This window comes from Gracilinanus agilis, chromosome 1 (assembly GCF_016433145.1).
Source record: "Gracilinanus agilis isolate LMUSP501 chromosome 1, AgileGrace, whole genome shotgun sequence".
NCBI classification, from domain to species: domain Eukaryota; kingdom Metazoa; phylum Chordata; class Mammalia; order Didelphimorphia; family Didelphidae; genus Gracilinanus; species Gracilinanus agilis.
In genome coordinates, this window is record NC_058130.1 from 786,862,619 (window position 1) to 786,880,973 (window position 18,355).

Here is an 18,355-nt window from a genome sequence, read left to right on the forward strand (position 1 = left end):
GAAAGGGGCTTCTGTACTGTAGCCTCTGCTGGGAACAAGGGAAAAATACTTTTACACTTGGGTTTTCCCTTGTTTAAAGAGACTCAGCTGGAGATGCCCCAGGCAGGCTAGTCCCCAGAGTTCTTCATGGAGGAAGACCTTTCTGTGGAGACTGGGATAACAATAAAGGTGCTATGAGGCAGTTCATTCTAAAAGCTGGTGAAGCTATAAAAGGTCTATTCATCTTGCACCATTGTCATTGTCTTAGACATGGACCTGACTAATGTCCCATTGCATTTCCTCAGATGTTTTAGGCAGATCAGAGGCTGGATAGCTACAGAATCACATGTCTTTCTGATGCTCATTGCTCCATGCTAAGGCAACTGATTTTGCCTTAAATTCCAGAGAGTTGTTACCTCGTATTCGGAAAAGCATGTCTCAGCTGCTTGCTTCCGTTCTCATATCCCTGATGCTGCAGCTTCTTGGTGCCTGGACAGAGAAGCTTCCCTGCTTTCCCCAGATTAACCCCCTTGTTTCTCAAGATGGGGACCTGGTAATTGGGATCTTTTTATCCTTGTTTTCTGTTGAAGTAAATAGGGAAACAGGAGCAGAAATGTTTAAAAGTCCTCCTAACAAAGCCTATAGACCTTATCAGTAAGTGTATCTTTACTTTTCTGGGCTTATTCTCACCTTGATTATTATAGAGACCTTATAGATTGGTGATGGCAACCTATGACATGCATGTCAGCACTGACACACGTAGCCATTTTCAATGACAAACGGCTGCATGTGGCTGCATACAGAGAAGTATGGGGCCACATGCCAAGGATGAAACATTTGCTGTAGTGTAGTGTAGACACTCTGTGCACTATAGATGACAATTCTACCTATATTAATTTATCTATTTTGGTTTATTAAATACAGTTATATATTATAATTACATATTTTTGTTATTTAAACTATAAATATCACAAAATTATGGTTTTTTTCTTGAAGTGACTCACCACCCGAGATATGCTCGGGTTTTTTGGTGAATTTTGACACACTAAGCTCAAAAGGTTGCCCATCGTTGTTATAGATGGAGCAGAAGGGAAGAACCATGCAAAACGAATGATTTGGTGCTCTTATCCTCTTTTTGCCTCTATTTTTTAACATTCTAGGCTATCTCCTCAATGTCATCCACTTTCAAAATTAAAAAGAAAATGCCTCTTTCTTCAACTTTCCCATTTATTTCCCTCTAAAGACTCATGTACAGGAAGCTGAGTCCTAATTAGGCCCAGTCTTTTATCATCATATCTCCCCTGTTTTGACTTAACACATACTTAAAAAGGGGAACTGGACTCCAACTCTCCTCAAATTAAGTTAGTACCCTGAAGCAGTGGATGGTCTTAAGTCTGGTGCGCCTTTTCTATCTTTAGGCAGATTTAATGCTATTGAGTGCATTGGAATTGGGCAAGAAGTTTGTTCTATTCATAGAAATGAAAACTCCCATGTTTCCTGTCTACAATTGCCTGATATATGGGCAAAACGTTTAGGGAATCTTGGAGCATCCTTTTATAGTGAAGATCCCTAACCACACTACATACAGACACACCCAGCCATCCACACATCATCATGCTATCAAATCTTTCTCTTATACATGTTTGTGTATGAATTTATCATTTCCCTCTATTCTTCTTTGCATTAATTACATGTTCATAACACTTGGAGCAGTTCTGGCTAAGGAACTCCTAAAAAACTAACCATACTAGCCTGGGGAATAATCTGAAACCGTGGGTGAGGAGATTTGACTTTATTGGGAAGAATGAGTGTGGCCAGGCTACAATTGTGAGAAGTCCTGAGAGGTTTAGTAATTTCTTAATTGAATTCTTGCTATTTCCCAGTGATGTCAGAAGTGGTGTGGTTTTCTTCAGGTGATATGTGAGAGGTTTGGGTTTTTTGTTTGTTTGTTTTATTTTGTTTTTTCTTGCTTTTTGCTGAACTGGAGGCATCCCAGAGAACTGGAAGAAATCTCAATGTTGTGCTTTGCCTTTGATTAACTCCCTTTGTAGAAGCCCTGGTTGAAATAGCAGGAGCTCTGTGTGTGCCAATGCAAACTCCCATATCAGTCTCTAAGTCTGCACTACAGAAATGAGATTTAGCTTAACACACCCCAATTCCTGGACAATTTTGTGATAGAGGAAAAAAAACAGCCTAACAGTTTTGATTCTGTCCTCTCTTTGTGGGACAAAGACTGAGATACAGTGGATGGTTCTTTGATGGATGGACATTCTGACTTCTTCTTTGGTATTTTCTTGTACACAAATATATATGTATCTTCTCTACTCTTCCTTTTAAAATTCCTCTGGATTCACTTCTTTCTCTTTATACTTTTCTTTACTCTTAGAAATATTTAGTTCTCCTTTTGTTGAAAGGATAAAATCAATCATGATTATAAATATTGGTTCCTTTTTTTGGTTTACATATGGTGCTTCTTATTTTATTTTCTCTGGTTCTTCACCAGCTAGGCAGAACTGGTGGCTTGGCTTCCTGAGCAAAGAAGGTTCTACTATTAGTTGGTGAAACTTGAATGAAAAATCCTATTTGAACTCAAAAATGCCTTTTTTTGCATTTTGTTTTTACTCCCTCACACACATAGACAGAGTCACTCAGGGCTGGAGGCCTGGAGGAGAGGACAGAGCCTAGCTGGGTAGTGTGGAGTGGGGGGGGGAGAAAGGAGGAGGGACAATTTGAAAGGGGTTTAGTGTGGACTGAGCCACCCCAGCAAAGCACTGAAGGGAGGAGGCAGGGAGAACATGAGGGAGAAGGTGGATCTTAGGCATCTCCACAAGTATCCTCACCCTATCCCTGGGGTACATAGGGGTGAAGGCTCACTCAGAAAGTGAATCAGGTCCTGGGTGGCTGTGACAGCTGTCCTAGGGACTTTTTCTCAGGAGAAATAGAAGATCAGTGATGATAAAGGCACGGTGATTGAATCTTTGAAAAAGCAATTGAAGCAAATAGTAGGGCTAAAGAGAAGGAGATAAATGAAGTGAATGCTGTAGCTGCTTTCAGGGCTACAGAAAGGAAGAACACAGAGTACAAGAGAAATGACTCAGGGAATGCTAGATACCAAAGACCATGAACATTTTTTGTATGTGGCCATGTTGGACATTTTTGCCAGAGAATATAGACTTATAAGGAGATCTTATGGAGAGAGGTATAATAATAATGGATTTAACAGATTTAATAATAATAATTATGGATATGGAGGAAATAATTGGAATAATGGATTTAATTATGGTATAATCAACAAAATGTGTTCCAGTGCCAAAATACATGTTGCCAGGCCATGTATGCAAGCACTGAATTTAGGACAGATGCAAGATTATATAAAGGCCGGAGTGAGACTGAAATACAGCCACATTGTCCAGGGAAAAAGGGGTTTCTATTCTACCAACCTATGGGCAAGCCCAAGGGTCAGGGAGTGAACTTATCTACACTAAGCTTTAGACTATAGCAGGGCACAAGGAATGTCAAGAATGAAAGTGGGATCATCACCTCTGAGTCCTGTCAAAATCCAGCAATGAATACAACTCTCCTAGGTCCTCAGCCAGTAATCCTTGAATTGGGTAAGTCAGTGAGCTAAACCAACCTGAGATGACCAGCAACCCAGGTTAGGTTTTATAGTCTCAACTTAACTTCCCACAGGCAGATGATTTCTTTCTTCAGGATACCAGGATTCTAGGATACAAATTCTACTTCCCCTAAGGTCTCCCACTTGGTCAGTTATAATCTGTCCCTAGCCAACATGGAGTCCATCTCAGAGAGAGAAACACTTCCTGCTTTCCCATTCCATTTAGAATTCTCCAGCCTTGCTTGCTAAGCCTCCTAAATAACTAATCTTAAAATTTTGTTAATTTATCTTATAATAGCTGTACATATGATCTGAGATGGTCCAAATATGCAGTACCTCCTGTTCCCATAACTGTGTGAACTTTCATATCATTTCTTCCCTCTTAGAATGACCTCTTCCTCAAATACCAAAATTATCCTCACATTTCTTGGGCCATAATGCCTTCTATGAATTCTTTCTTATTTCTTAAGGAAGACAGGGCCTCTCTCTACTCAGCTTTCTTAGGTTTCAGTGTTATTCTCCTTCACCATATCCCCTGTCATCATACATAATGTTTTTTTGGTATTTCTATTCTCTCTCTTTCATTATACCATTGGCTTTATGGGGCCAAAAGTCCATCATATGCTTTCTAAGATCTAGTACATATTGGATGCTCAATATCTGCTTCTGGAATGATTGGCTCAGGCAGTCAGAGATACATAAGAATTTAAAACAAAAAATCCTTAGTATCTCAGGAATAACAAGAAGGGAAGAATATAGTAAAAGGCATCAATGGGAAGCTATCTTTAATAGAAATAAAATGAGTTGAACAATTGTTAGAGTCCTTTATTTTGACTCACATGGCAGAGGAATACTTTCTCCTGAAAAGTATTCTTTTATTTTTTTTAGTTTAATTAATTAATTATTTAAGAATAGTTTTCCATGGTTACATGATTCATGGTCTTTCTCTCTCATTCTACCCCCTACTATAGCCAACAAGGAATTCCACAGGGTTTTACATGTGTCATTGATCAAGACCTATTTCTATATTATTAATATTGGTACTGGAATGATTGTTTAGAGTCTACAGCCCCAGTCATATCCCCATCAAACCATGTGATCAAGCTGAAAAGTATTCTTTTAGAAGGCTTCTAAAGTATTTTATGTACTCACCCTTATAGGTGGCTGCACAAAAATTATCAACAGGCTCTGACTCTATTATTTGCTGTAGAGGAAATCAATAAGAATACTAGTCTCCTGACCAACATTTCCTTGGGATACCATCTCTACAACACTTACCACAGTGATGAGAGAACATTGGAGAGCTCCTTAAGTTGGCTGTCTGGGCAGAGCCAGTTTATTCCTAACTACAATTGCAGGGAGCAGGACAACTCTGTGGCTGTTATTGGAGGAGTAACATCAGCTCTTTCTGTTCAGATGGGGACCCTACTTGACCTCTACAAATTTCCACAGGTGAGGAATTTTAAGCCTGACATTCTATGTCTATAACAAAAATAGTGATGGTTATCATCATCATCACGATTGTTTATGAAGTGCTTTTGAATTTTAAGTGTTTAACATATGCATTCTTTTCATCTTCACAACAAACCTATAAGGAAGTTACTATTATAATTCTCATTTTACAGAATAGGGTCCTGAAACATAAAAGTTAATTTGTTTATCCAAGATCATGCTGCTAATAAATTGTGGTGATAGGATTTGACTTCAGTTCTTGAAACCAGTTTAACACTAGTTACTGGACCATACAGCTGCCTCAACCACAAGTGTAGGTGAACCTCTCCTGGAGCATCACTTAGATTCTGTGGGTTAGAAATAAAATCAAAGTCATTTAGCTTTCAACTCATGAAAGTATCCAAGATAAAATCTGAATCAAGTTGCCTTTTACACAAATGGAGTCACTAAAGATTGGAGAAGTTAGTGTTTACCCAGCATTACACTATTCACTAATGAATGAGTAGGAACTAGAACTTACAAGTCTATACTTTCAATTGAATAAAAAATCAAATTTATAACACTCTGTGATCCAACTTTCAAAGTCCATTTATATTCACACTCTTTATGTTAAACCTTTTGCAGCTTCACTATTTATCCCCTATAGCACTACAGATACATATTCAGCATTTGTGGACCTAAGAGGATTTACCAGTGATGCTTTGTGCTTTAACTAGCATTGAGATAACAGAGAGTTCTGGTCATACACTTGGAAACCATACTGAAAAACTCCAATCTTAAAGGATATAGGGATTATATCTGGGTTGGGATTTGGGAAATCAGAATAAGATCCCTAAGGCAGGGCATCCATGTAACAAGATTTATCTTGTATCTTTTTTCCAGATGACATAGTAGCATAAAGCCCTAGATAGGGAAGAGGAAGAATGACATGCCCATTCTGGGGTTCTTTTTCCATGATCCTGATGGGGTATAGCATGGCAGGAGAGGAAGACTTTGCCTAGTGCTACAAATGTGGGCATTTCTTTATGCTGTGATGTTTGAGCACATGCTAATCCTCTGGTAACAGAAAGTACTGGTAGTGATTACCAAGACCTGGTATCAGTCTTATTATGGAGTTAATGAACACTTTTTTAATGATGAGGCTTGTCCTCTGATTGTAACTTGGGGTAAGAAGTATCAGAGAGTTGGGCAGAACTTCTGATGCCTCTTTGTGAATAGACATTACAGTTCAGATTGGCCTGACTACACTTAATGAAGTCTTTTCCATAGAAGGGAATGTTACATATAGTTTGTTATGTTAGTTATAAAGAGTCAAGAAAGCTTGATAGAGTGTTGCCATGTTTTCAATATTTTTCATTGTTTTCCAGGTGCTTGAGAACAGTAAAGGAGTATCACACCACTTAGTTTTATCACACATTTTATATGTCTTCAATTCTTTTTAAATTATATTTTGTTTCCTTAAATATTTCTCAATTGCCTTTAAAGGTTTTAAATATTCCACATTTTGAAATTCAAGCTTCAAATTGTCTTAAAAAATTTCACCCATCCTTTACCCAGTGAGACATCATCCTTACCCTTTATTTCATAAAATGGGCACATTTATTGCACTAGTAGATAAAAAGATTGAAAGCTGAGACCAATTCCTTTAAATTGTTTTAGTAAATGTAACAGTATCTTTTTATGCAAAGGAAGCCTTGAATTAATTTAAAAATAAGGAAACATTTACAAATTCATCTTCTTGCTCTTTATTTTATTTATTTTGCATGTAGATAAAATTAAAAGATTTTCTGACATTTTGTGAGGATTGTTCTTTCTCTCCCTCCTTCTCCTCACTCATCACTGAGACAGCTAGCAATATGATAAAACTTATAAATGTGCTATCATTCAATACATATTTCCCTATTTTGTGATTGAATATACATATTGCTTAATCAAGAAAAAAACTCATGAATGGAATAAATTGGAAAACTGCATGCTTCAGTCAGTATTCAGACTCCATCACTGCTGCTCATGTAGGTGGCTAGCTTTTCCATTAAGTTTCCCTGGGACTGTCTTGCATTCTTGCATTGCTGGAAATAGTTGTAATTCACAGGTAATCATGGTACATTATTGCTGTTACTGTGTACAATGTTCTCCTAGTTCTGCTTTCTTCCCTTTGCATCACATCATATAAGTCTCTCCTGGTTTTTTGTGATCTTTCTGTTCACCATTTTGTATGGTACAATAATATTCAATTACAATCATATACCACAACTTGTTTAAATATTCCTAAATTGATGGACATCCATTCTCTTTCCAAATCTTGCTACTCCAAAAAGAGCTGCTATAAATATTTTTTTTTGTACAAATGGTCCTTACCCCATATCCTGGATCCCTTTGAGATATAGACCTAGTAGTGTTATTGCTGAGTCAAAGGGTGGACAATTTTGATGGTCCTTTAAACATGGTTCCAAATTTCTTTCCAGAATAGTTCTATCAGTACACAGCTCCAACAATAGTATATTAGTGTCCCCGTTTGTCCACATCCTCTCCAATAGTTATTATTTTTGTCATATTAGCCTCTCTGATAGGTGTGAGGTGGTACTTCAGTGTTATTTTAATTTGCTTTTTTCTAATTAATAGTGATTTGGAAAATTTTTCATCTGACTAAAATATTTTTAATTTATTCATCTGAGAATTGACTTTTCATATCCTCTGACCATTTGACAACTGGGGAATGTTTGTATTCTTAAAAGTCCAACTCAGTTTTCTATGTATTTGAGAAAAGATGCCTTTGTCTATTACAATTTCCCCTTGGTTTTCCCATACTTTCCAATTCTCCCAGCAGTATTTAGTCTAATAGTGAGTTCTTCAAAAATCTTGGATCTTTAGGTTTGTCAAACACTGGGTTATTACAGTAATTTATGACTGCATGTTGAATGCCTAATCTATTCTTTTGTTCCACTACTCTATTTCTTAGCCAACAGTGGATGATTTTTATGGTTGCTGCTTTATAATTCAGTTTGAAATCTGGTATATCTGGATGTCTCCCTTCATATTATTTTTTCATTAATTCCCTTGACATTCTTGGCCTTTCATTGTCCAAATAAATTTCATTGATTTTTTTCTAGCTCTTTGAAATAATTTTGTCTAGTTTGAATAAGTTTGATTAATCTGAAACTGAATGGGTATACTAATATAGGTAGAATTGTGATTTTATTATATTTCTGCTACCTATCTATGAGCAACTAATGTTTTCCCTCACTCATTTGTTTAGATCTGACTTTGTGTGGAAAGTGTTTTGTAGTTGTGTTCATAGAATTTCTAAATTTTTCTTGGTGGCTAGATCCTTAGATATTTTATATTTCCTACATTTATTTTAAGTGGGAATTCTCTTTTTATCTCTTGGTGTTAGTAGTATACAGAAATTCTGATGAATTATATGGATTTATTTAGCATCTGGCAGCTCTGGTTAAGTTAATTATTTTTATTATTTTTTCATTTGATTCTTGAGGGTGTTCTAATATTATATCACATCACCTACAAAGAGTGATCACTTAATTTCCTCAATGCCTATTCAAATTCCTTCACTTTCTTTTTCTCTTACTACTATAGGCAGGATCTTCAGGATAATATTGAAAAGGAGTGGTGATAATGACCATCTTTGCCTTACACTTATTTTTATTGGGAAGGCTTTCTACTTACTTCCATTAGAGATAATGTTTGCTGATGGTTTTAGGTAGATGCTATTAATTTAAAGAAAGTTTCATTTATTTCAGAGTTCTCTAGTGTTTTGAATATGAAAGTGTGTTGTATCAATCAAGATAAAAACTACATGATTTCTGTTAGTTCTGTTACTGATATTATCAAATATGTTGATAGTTTTTCTAATATTAAACCAGTTGTCCATTTCTGATATCAAACCTATCTGGTCATAGTGTATTATCCTTGTGATATATTGTTGTAATCTCCTATCTAGTATTTTATTTAACATTTTTACAACAATATTCATTATGGAGATTGATCTATAGTTTCTTTTTTCTGTTTTATTTTTCTCTCTTCTTGGTTTAGATACCAGTACCATGTTTGTGTCATAAAGGGAATTTGCAAGAAGTCCTTCTTAAGCCATTTTCTCCAATATTTTATATAACAAAGGAATTAGTATGTTAATTATTTGGTAAAATTCAGTTGGGAATCCATCTGGCCCTGGTGCTGTTTCATAGGGAATTCATTGAGGGCTCATTCAATTTCTTTCTTTCTTTTTATTTGTCATAATTGCTTATGTATTTTTTCTCTTCTGTTAATCTGGGCAATTATATCTATAGACATACATATATATATAATTAAAATATTATACAGGTAGAGATTTGTAGAGATATGTTAGTAGACAGAGACATATAGATTTAAAGTGGATATGTTCATCTATTTTGCTTAGATTTTTTAGATTTATTATCATATAATTCGACAGACTCCTGAAAATTGGTCTAATTTTTCATTCATTGATGGAGAATTTACCCTTCTCATTTTTGGTAATGGTAATTTAGTTTTCTTCTTTCTTTTTAAAAATCAAATTAACAAATTCTTTAACTATTTTATTGAGCTTTTAATAAAACTGGTTCCTTGGCTTAATTATTAGTTCAATGGTTTTCTTATTTTCAGGGTTTTAAAAAAATATCTCATTTGATTTTTCAGGATTTTTAACTTGCTGTTTTTCTAGATTTTTTTAGTTGAATGCCCAATTCATTGATTTATCTTTCCTACTTTATTATATAAATTTATTATGTTATATTATTACACATCATATTATTACATGTGACATGTAATAATATAATATTGTTATATAAAATTTTCCCATAGCAATACTTTGGATGCATCCCCAAAATTTTAATACATTGTCTTCTCTTTTTCATTCTCTTTAATGAAATTGTTAATTGTTTTAAATTTATCCTTTGTCACACTCATTCTTTAGGAGGTTATTTAGTTTCCAACAAATTTTAGTCTTTTTCCTGCATGTTTCTGCATTGTTGAGCATAATTATTTTAGCACTCTGATCTGAAAAGTGGCGTTTCTGCAAATATTTTTATAGAGAATAATGTATGAAATAATGTTTGACCTGTTAGGAATAAAAAGGAGTCCTGCCAGGTTATAAGCATTTATAAATAAAATGAGAGAGTGAGAGATGTAAGAGAGAAGAGATATAGATTTATTCCCTTAAGGAAAGATTAACTTGAGTAAGATCAATTCTCCATTTGACTGAGTAAGTAATACCTATCCCTTACCTCAACATCAGTTCAGATGTCTTATTTCTATTGTAGAAGTCCAGAGAAAGAGAGAGACTGATAGCAATGAGCTCCCATCTGTTTTTTTCAAACCTTCTCACATTAGTGCCTGAATTTTGCCACATCCCCTCCAACATTCATTACTTTCCTTTGTGGTCATATTAGCCAACCTGCTAGGTGTGAGATGGCACCTCAGAGTTGTTTTGATTTGCATTTCTCAAATTATAAGATATTTAGAAAAATTTTTATGTGCTTATTGATAGTTTTGATTTTTTCATCTGTAAATAGCTTATTCATGTCCCTTGCCCATCTATCAATTGGTGAATGGCTTTATTTTTTGTAAAATTGATTTAGCTCCTTATAAATATGAGGCCCCCTCTTTAAAAAGTTCACTGGACTAGGGCAAATTTAAATGGAATTTCTCTTTCTAACTCTTGCTGCTGTGATGTGTTGGAAATATATAGAAATGCTGATGATTTATATGAGTTTATTTGTATACTGCACCTGTTGATTATTTCCACTAACTTTTTAATTGATTCTCTAGGATTCTTTAAGTAGACCACCGTATCATCTGCAAAGAGTGACAGTTTAGTCTCCTCATTTTGTCTAAGTTAATCCCTTCAATTTCATTTTCTTTTCTGATTGCTACTGCTAGTGTTTCTAGTACAATGTTAAATAATAGAGGTGATAATGGACATCCTTGTTTCACTCCTGATCTTATCAGGAAGGCTCTAATTTATTCACATTGCAGATGATACTTGCTGATGGAAACGGTAAATACTGTTTATTTTTAGGAAAGGTTTATCTATTCTTATATTTCCCAGTGTTTTCAATAGGAATTAGTGCTGTATTTTGCAAATGGTTTTTTCTGCATCTATTGGGATAATCTTGTGATTTCTGGTGGTTTGGTTGTTGATATGGTCAATTATGTGGATGGTTTTCCTAATATTAAACCATACATGCATAAATCCCACCTGATAACAGTGAATAATCCTAGAGATCACTTGCTGGAGTTTTTTGCTAGTATTCTATTTAAGATTTTTTTCATCTATGTTCATTAAGGAGATTGGTCTGTAGTTTTCTTTCTCTGTTTTTGGTCTGCCTGATTTTGGAATCAGTACCATATTGTGTCATAAAAGTAATTTGGTAAAACTCCTTCTTTGCTTATTTTGTCAAATAGTTTGTACAGTATTGGGATTGTTTGTTCTTTAAATATTTGATAGAATTCACTTGTGAATCCATCTGGTCTTGTGGATTTTTTTCTTAGGGAGTTCCTTGATGGCTTGCTCAGTTTCTTTTCTTGAAATCTGATTGCTTAAGTATTCAGTTTCCTACTCTGTTAATGTAGGCTATCTGTAATTTTGTAAATATTTACCCATTTCACCTAGATTGTAATATTTGTTGCCATATGTAATTGGACAAAATGGTTCTTAATATTTTATTTACCTTAATTTCCTCTTCAGTTGGAATGAGGTTGCCCTTTTGATTTTTGATACTGTTAATTTAAATTTCTTCTTTCCTTTTCTATTAGATTAACCAGTACTCTATCTATTTTATTTGTTTTTTTCAAAGTACCAGCCCCTAGTCATTTATCAATTCAATAGTTCTTTTACTTTGAATTTTATTAATTTCTCCTTTGATTTTTAGGATTTCTAATTTAGTTTTTATCTGGGGATTTTAAATTTATTCTCTTTCTAATTTTTTAATTACATGACTAATTCATTGACCTCTTTCCTCTCTGATTTGTTGATATATGCACTCAGGGATATAAGATTTCCCGAGTACTCCTTTGGCTGCATCCAATAGATTTTGATATGTGGTTTCCTAATTGTCATTCTTTTAATCCTTAATTGTTTCTAGGATTTGTTATTTTACCAATCAATTTTGGAGAATCATTTTATTTAATTTCAAATTAATTTTTGATTTGCCTCCCTATGTACCCTTATGAATTATAATTTTTATTGTATTATAGTCTGGAAAAGTGGCATTTATTGTTTCTGCATGTTTACATTTGTTTGCAATGGTCTTATGCCCTATTACCTGGTCAGCCTTTGTGAATGTGCCATGTACTGCTAAAAAGAAGGTGTGTTCCTTCTGTGCCTATTTATTTTCCTCCATATATCCATTAATTATGTTTTTTCCAAGATTTCATTCACATCTCTTATCTCTTTCTTATTTATTTTTTGGTTTGATTTATCTAGATTTGATAGGGGAAGGTTAAGGTCCCCCACTAGTATGGTTTTGCTATCTATTTCATCCTTGAGCTCCACTAGCTTCTCCTTTAGAACTTTGGAAGCTATTCCATTTGGTGCATACATAATGAGTACTGATATTTCTTTATTGTTTATATTGCCTTTTATTAGGATATAGTTACCTTCCCTATCTCTTTTAACCATATCTATTTTTACTTTGGCTCTGTCAGAGATCATGATGGCAACCCCTGCCTTCTTTTTCTCATTTGAAGCCCAATAGGTTTTGCTCCATCCTCTCATTTTCACTCTATGCATGTCTGTCTCTCTCATGTGTGTTTCTTGTAGACAACATACGGTAGGATTTTGCTTTCTAATCCACTCTGATATTTGCTTCCATTTTGTGGGTGAGTTCATCCCATTCATATTCAGAGTTATCATGATTATCTGTGTATTCCCAGACATTTTGATTCTCTCGCCTTGTCCTGTCATTTCTTCTTTCACTATTTCCTTCTATACCAGTGTTTTGTTTTTAACCAGTTCCCCTGATCTCCCCCCCGCCCTTATTGTACTTCCCTTTCTCCCCTCTCCTTCTTATTCCCCTCTTATTCTTCTTCTGGATCTTTTTAAGCTACCCACCTTGGCCTCTCCCTTCATAGTGTTCCTTCCATCTCCACCAGTCCTTTTGTTACCCTTATCCTTCTTTATAGGTCATGAATCAATTCTCTGCCCCAAATGGATCTGATTGTTCTTCCCTCTTTAAGCTGATTTCAATGCAATTAAGTATTAAGTATTTCCTCTCTCTAACCTCTTTACCCTTAGAGTGTATTATTATTTTCCCCTGTTGTTCCCATTCACTTCTTTATGGGATGTAAATTTATTCCTTTTTGTTTGTTTTCCTATTTTTCTTATTATTACCTTCTTTTCCCCCTCTAGTTTTGTATATATTTACACACACACACACACACACACACACACACATAAATCTTGACATTTCATACTATACAGGTTGTCACTGTTCCCTCTATATAAACTTCTAGTTACCCTGTTGGTAATAACAATTTTTAATATTTGCCAATATCTTCTTTTTTTCTTGGGATACAAATTGATTGAACTCATTTGGTCCCTTAAAGAAAAGAATTTTTTCCCCTTCCCCCATTCTCTTAATTATCTTATGGTGATTGTCTTGAGTTCTGCACTTGGGCAGCAAACTTTCTGTTTAAGTCTGGTTTTTTCCTGATGAATGCTTGGAAGTCCTCAATTTTTTTTGAATGAGCATACTTTCCCCTGCAATAATAAAGTTAGTTTAGCTGGATAGTTGATTCTTGGTTGTAGACCCAGTTCTCTTGCTTTCTGGAAAATGGTGTCCAATGCCTTCTTGTCCTTCAATGTAGATGCAGCCAGATCCTGTGTTTTCCTGTGGTTCCCTGATATCTGAATGACATCTTTTTAGCAGCTTGTAATATTTTTTCCTTTGCCTGGTAGTTTTTGAATTGAAGAAACAATATTCCTGGAAGTTGTCAGTTGTGAATTAAATGTAGGAGGTGATCTGTGGATTCTCTCAATTTCCACTTTTCCCTCTTGTTCGAGAATGTCAGGGAAGTTGTCTCTGATAATTTCTTATAGGATGCTATCTAAACTTTTTCTTTTTCTTTTATCATGATGTTCTGTTAAACCAATAATTCTTAAGTTGTCTCTTCTAGATCTGTTCTTCAGATCTTTGGTTGACTCAATGAGGTGTTTCATATTCTCCTCAAACTTTTCATTTTTAAAATTTTGTTTAATATATTCTTGCTGCCTTGTGAAGTCATTTGCTTCTAGTTGTTGAGTTCTGTTTTTAAAGACTGAATTTCATTCCTGGATTTTTGGTCATCCTCCTTCTGGTCTGATTTTCTTTTGCCTTCTTTGCTTCATTTTCAAGCTGGTCAGTTCTGGCTTCTAAGAGTTTATTTTCTTGTTTTAGTTCATGTATTTCCTTTTTCAAATTGTCTTCAGCCTCTCTTGCCTCTTTTGATTGTTTTTTGAGTTCCTGAAGTTCTTGAGTTAATTGAATTTTGAGATCTTCCAAAGCCTGTGTCCAGTTCGCTGGAACTATTTCCTCTTCTTCTATTTCTATTTCATTTGCTCTCTTTTTATTTCCTTGAAAGAAGCTATCAATTGTCATTTATTTTCTCTTTTTCTGTTGCTTATTTTTCCTTTTTTTGTTCTGCTAGTTTGAGCAGATGTATTTAATGATCTTTGATGAAAGATCTTCCCTCCAACTGGCAATGGAGGTTTGTAGTTACTTTCTCTGCCCTCTGAAGACTTATTGTCTGTCTAATTGATGTTATCAAGCCTATATTGATTGGATTAGTTTCTTAATCTGCCCTGAGGCTAAAACCTGGAGAGGAGGAAAAAAATCTTTGGGGGACAAGAAGAAGCATTATTGCTAAGCTGAGCTGTCCAGTGGTGGGGTTCCCCTGCACTGTCCTTCTGTTTGATCTGGCTTTCTTTCCTTTTGAACCCTTCATTCTCTATCTCGGTATGAGGAAGGTAAGCTGTCTGTGGTCTGAGGTTTGGCTTTCTCTAAGCCACCATGTTCTGGGCGTTTTTGCTGTGTTTCTCTGGTTTTCTCCTCCAGGCACCTCTCCAGTGCCTGTGTTCAACTCCCTAAGTCTGGAGCCAGCAAGGCCCTCTCTCTGAGCCAGTGTGCCCACCTGCCCTGAGATTTTTGGGGCACTGGAGATTCCGTAAAGCATGTTGGGGAGGCATCCTGGGATTCCCCTTCTACGCCCTCATATCCAACAGTTCAAGAATTGAAAACTTTTTCTTGGCATACCTCTTTATTTGTGCTGCAGTAGGGTTCCCACTGCTCTGTCCCATTATTATATTTGGTCTTCTTCTTGAAGTACATTGTTTTCTATCTCGATGTGTAAGGGTGCAGAGGTTTTAAGATTCACTCTGTCTAAGCTGCCATCTTCCCAGAATTCCAGTCCCCAAGAATTCAGAGATTGCCCCAGCCCTCACTCTGACTCTGGCCTACTAGGTGGTAGAGGGGAAGGGTGATTAGCTCGTGCTTTGGTAGATGTAATTTCACCCCCTTGTAGTGTGGAAATGCCCAAACACTGCCTACCTTCAAGGCTACATCCCATGGCAAAGCCCCTTCACTTGACTGATTTTGATTTTTATGACACTTTGTAGTGATCAGTTGTGAGTAGAGTCCTACAGTTCCTGCTACTCTGTGGCCATTCTAGCTCTGCCTCCCTGTGGTTTTCTTCACAAAGATACTCAAATAGTTTGCCCTTTCCTTCTTGAGCTCAATTTACAGGTAAGGAAACTGAGGTAAATATAGTTAAGTGAATTTCCCAGGGTCACATAGCAATTAAGTGTCAGGCCATATATCAGCTCAGACAGATGAGTGTTTCTGACTGTAGGCCTGGCACTCTATCCACTGTACCACCTAACTGCCCTTCACTCATTACCAAGAGTCAAACTGATCCATATTTCTTTCTCATCCAGATTAGCTATGGACCATTTGATTCCATTCTTAGTGACAAGGTCCAGTTTCCCTACATTTATCAGATGGCCCCCAAAGATTCTTCTCTTCAACAAGGTCTTGTCAGATTAATGGCATATTTTGAATGGAATTGGATAGGACTCATTGTCTCAGATGATATGAGAGGAGAGAAATTCTTCTGGGAAATGAAAGAGGAAATGGTAAAAAATGGTGTTTGCTTATCTTTCACAGAGAAGATCCCTGTCAGCGAGAGAAGATATAAGGAATCATATGAGAACTTCATGCCCAGAATCTTAGCATCATCAACCAAAGTGGTTGTCATTCATGGGGACACAGATTCATTAATGATTCTTAGATACTCACAATTTTATATTTTTGTAACTCAAAAGGTCTGGATTGCCACATCTCACTGGGACATTACGATGAGACCACTCCATGTTAGTGGTTATGCTTTCAATGGGACTCTCACATTTTCATACTTGACAAATGAAATTCCTGGGTTGAAGACTTTTCTTAAGAAGGTTACACCTTTTAAATACCCAGATAATATTTTACTTAGGGAATTCTGGCTCTCAGCTTTTAGGTGCTCAGATCAACCAAAAAACCCAGAGCTGGAGATATGTTCACCAAATGCTTCCCTGGAGACTTTGCCTGTGTGCTTTTTTGATATGACCATGTCTGGCTTGAGTTATACCATCTACAATACTGTCTATGCTGTGGCTTGGGCTCTCCATGAAATATTTGTGAGAAAATCAGAGAAAAGGAGACTAGAAGATGAAGAACATTTAATACCTTCTCCTTGGCAGGTAATAGTGAATGGGTGGCAACTTTTTTGCTATGGTATAGAGAATTTTGGGGGGAGTTATAAATGGGACAAGATGGAAATGAAGTTTCTTTAACTCCCAAATTCTGCGATTATAAGTTCCTTAAAGCTAGCATTCTTCATTTCCAATACTTATCAATGCACATTTGAAGGTTATAATTTCTGCTACTTTCACAGGGTCTTAGAATTGGAAAGGATCTCAGGTACCATCTGAAAATCATGCATGTATTTGTGTAGGTGTTCTTTTGGAACAACTTTGTTACTATATTTTTTCATGTGAAAGAGGTAGGTTTGACTGATTAAAAAGGTGATTGAATCAAGTCTGTAGATTTTGAGTTCTGGCAGGCCCAGAGAGCAAGATGGCTACCCTCTGACCTGGAAATCATATAAGTGCAACCTGACTTTCTTGAATTTTATAAAAAAAGGTTTAATATAGTAGATAATTAAGATCATTTAAGGATGGAGGGCTAGGGGTTTCTTTAAGCTAATAATGATGCATTTGTCCCAGAACCCACCAGAACAGAATGGGATGCATTTGTCCCAGAACAGTGTTGGAATTACACTATTTCCCTCTCTGCCTAATTTCCCAACCTTCCTATCTAACTTCCCTCATCTGAACCCATCTAAAATAGTCTTTGATGAAGGTACAGATCTAGTAGCTGGATCAGGAGTCTGGGGACAAGACTGATCTAGTCACCAAATAGTTCAGGCTGAATTTACAGAGGTAACTTAACAGACAGAATCAGTCAAAATGGTAATGCTGTCTTCTTAGGAGTCCAATAGATGTCACGAAGGTGAGGAACTTTCCTTTCCCAGAGATCTGACAAGTAAACTATTCTATGTTCACTTAACTTATTTATACTTTCCCTCTTTATATTCAGGTCATTCACCAATTATGAATTTATCTTGGTGTAGGGTGTGAGATGTTAATCTAAACCTAATTTCTCCCATATTGTTTTCCAAATTTCCCAGCAGTGTTTGTCAAATAGTGGATTCATGTCCCAAAAGTTGGGCTCTTTGGGTTTATCATACACTGTCTTGCTGATGTCATTTACCCCAAGTCTATTCCATTGATCCTCGTCTCTGTCTCTTAGCCAGTACCATATTGTTTTGATGACTGCTGCTTTATAGTATAGTTTAATATCTGGTACTGCTAGGCCCCCTTCCTTCACATTTTTTTTCATTATTTCCCTTGATATTCTTGATCTTTTGTTATTCCAAATGAAATTTGTTATAGTTTTTTCTAATTCAGTAAAGAAGTTTTTTGGTAGCTTGATAGGTATGGCGCTAAATAGGTAAATTAATTTGGGTAGAATTGTCATTTTTATTATGTTAGCTCGTCCTACCCATGAGCAATCAATGGCTTTCCAATTGTTTAGATCCAGTTTTATTTGTTTGGAAAGTGTTTTGTAGTTGTTTTCATATAATTGCTGTGTTTGTTTTGGTAGGTAGATTCCTAAGTATTTTATATTGTCTAGGGTGATTTTAAATGGTGTTTCTCTTTCTACTTCTTGCTGCTCTAGTGTGTTGGAGATGTATAGA

The 18,355-nt window shown here is 35.8% G+C and overlaps 1 protein-coding gene across 1 annotated transcript in view; it reads left to right on the top strand.

The window, feature by feature from the left end:
• The first annotated feature begins 412 nt into the window (after positions 1 to 412).
• Positions 413 to 18,355, top strand: part of LOC123230466 (vomeronasal type-2 receptor 26-like) — a 58,557-nt gene continuing 40,614 nt past the window's right edge. Inside the window, exons 1-3 of the mRNA XM_044656618.1 lie at positions 413 to 633; positions 4,756 to 5,047; positions 15,993 to 16,796. Of these exons, the coding sequence (XP_044512553.1) occupies positions 413 to 633; positions 4,756 to 5,047; positions 15,993 to 16,796 (1,317 nt within the window). The remainder of the gene's footprint in view (positions 634 to 4,755; positions 5,048 to 15,992; positions 16,797 to 18,355) is intronic.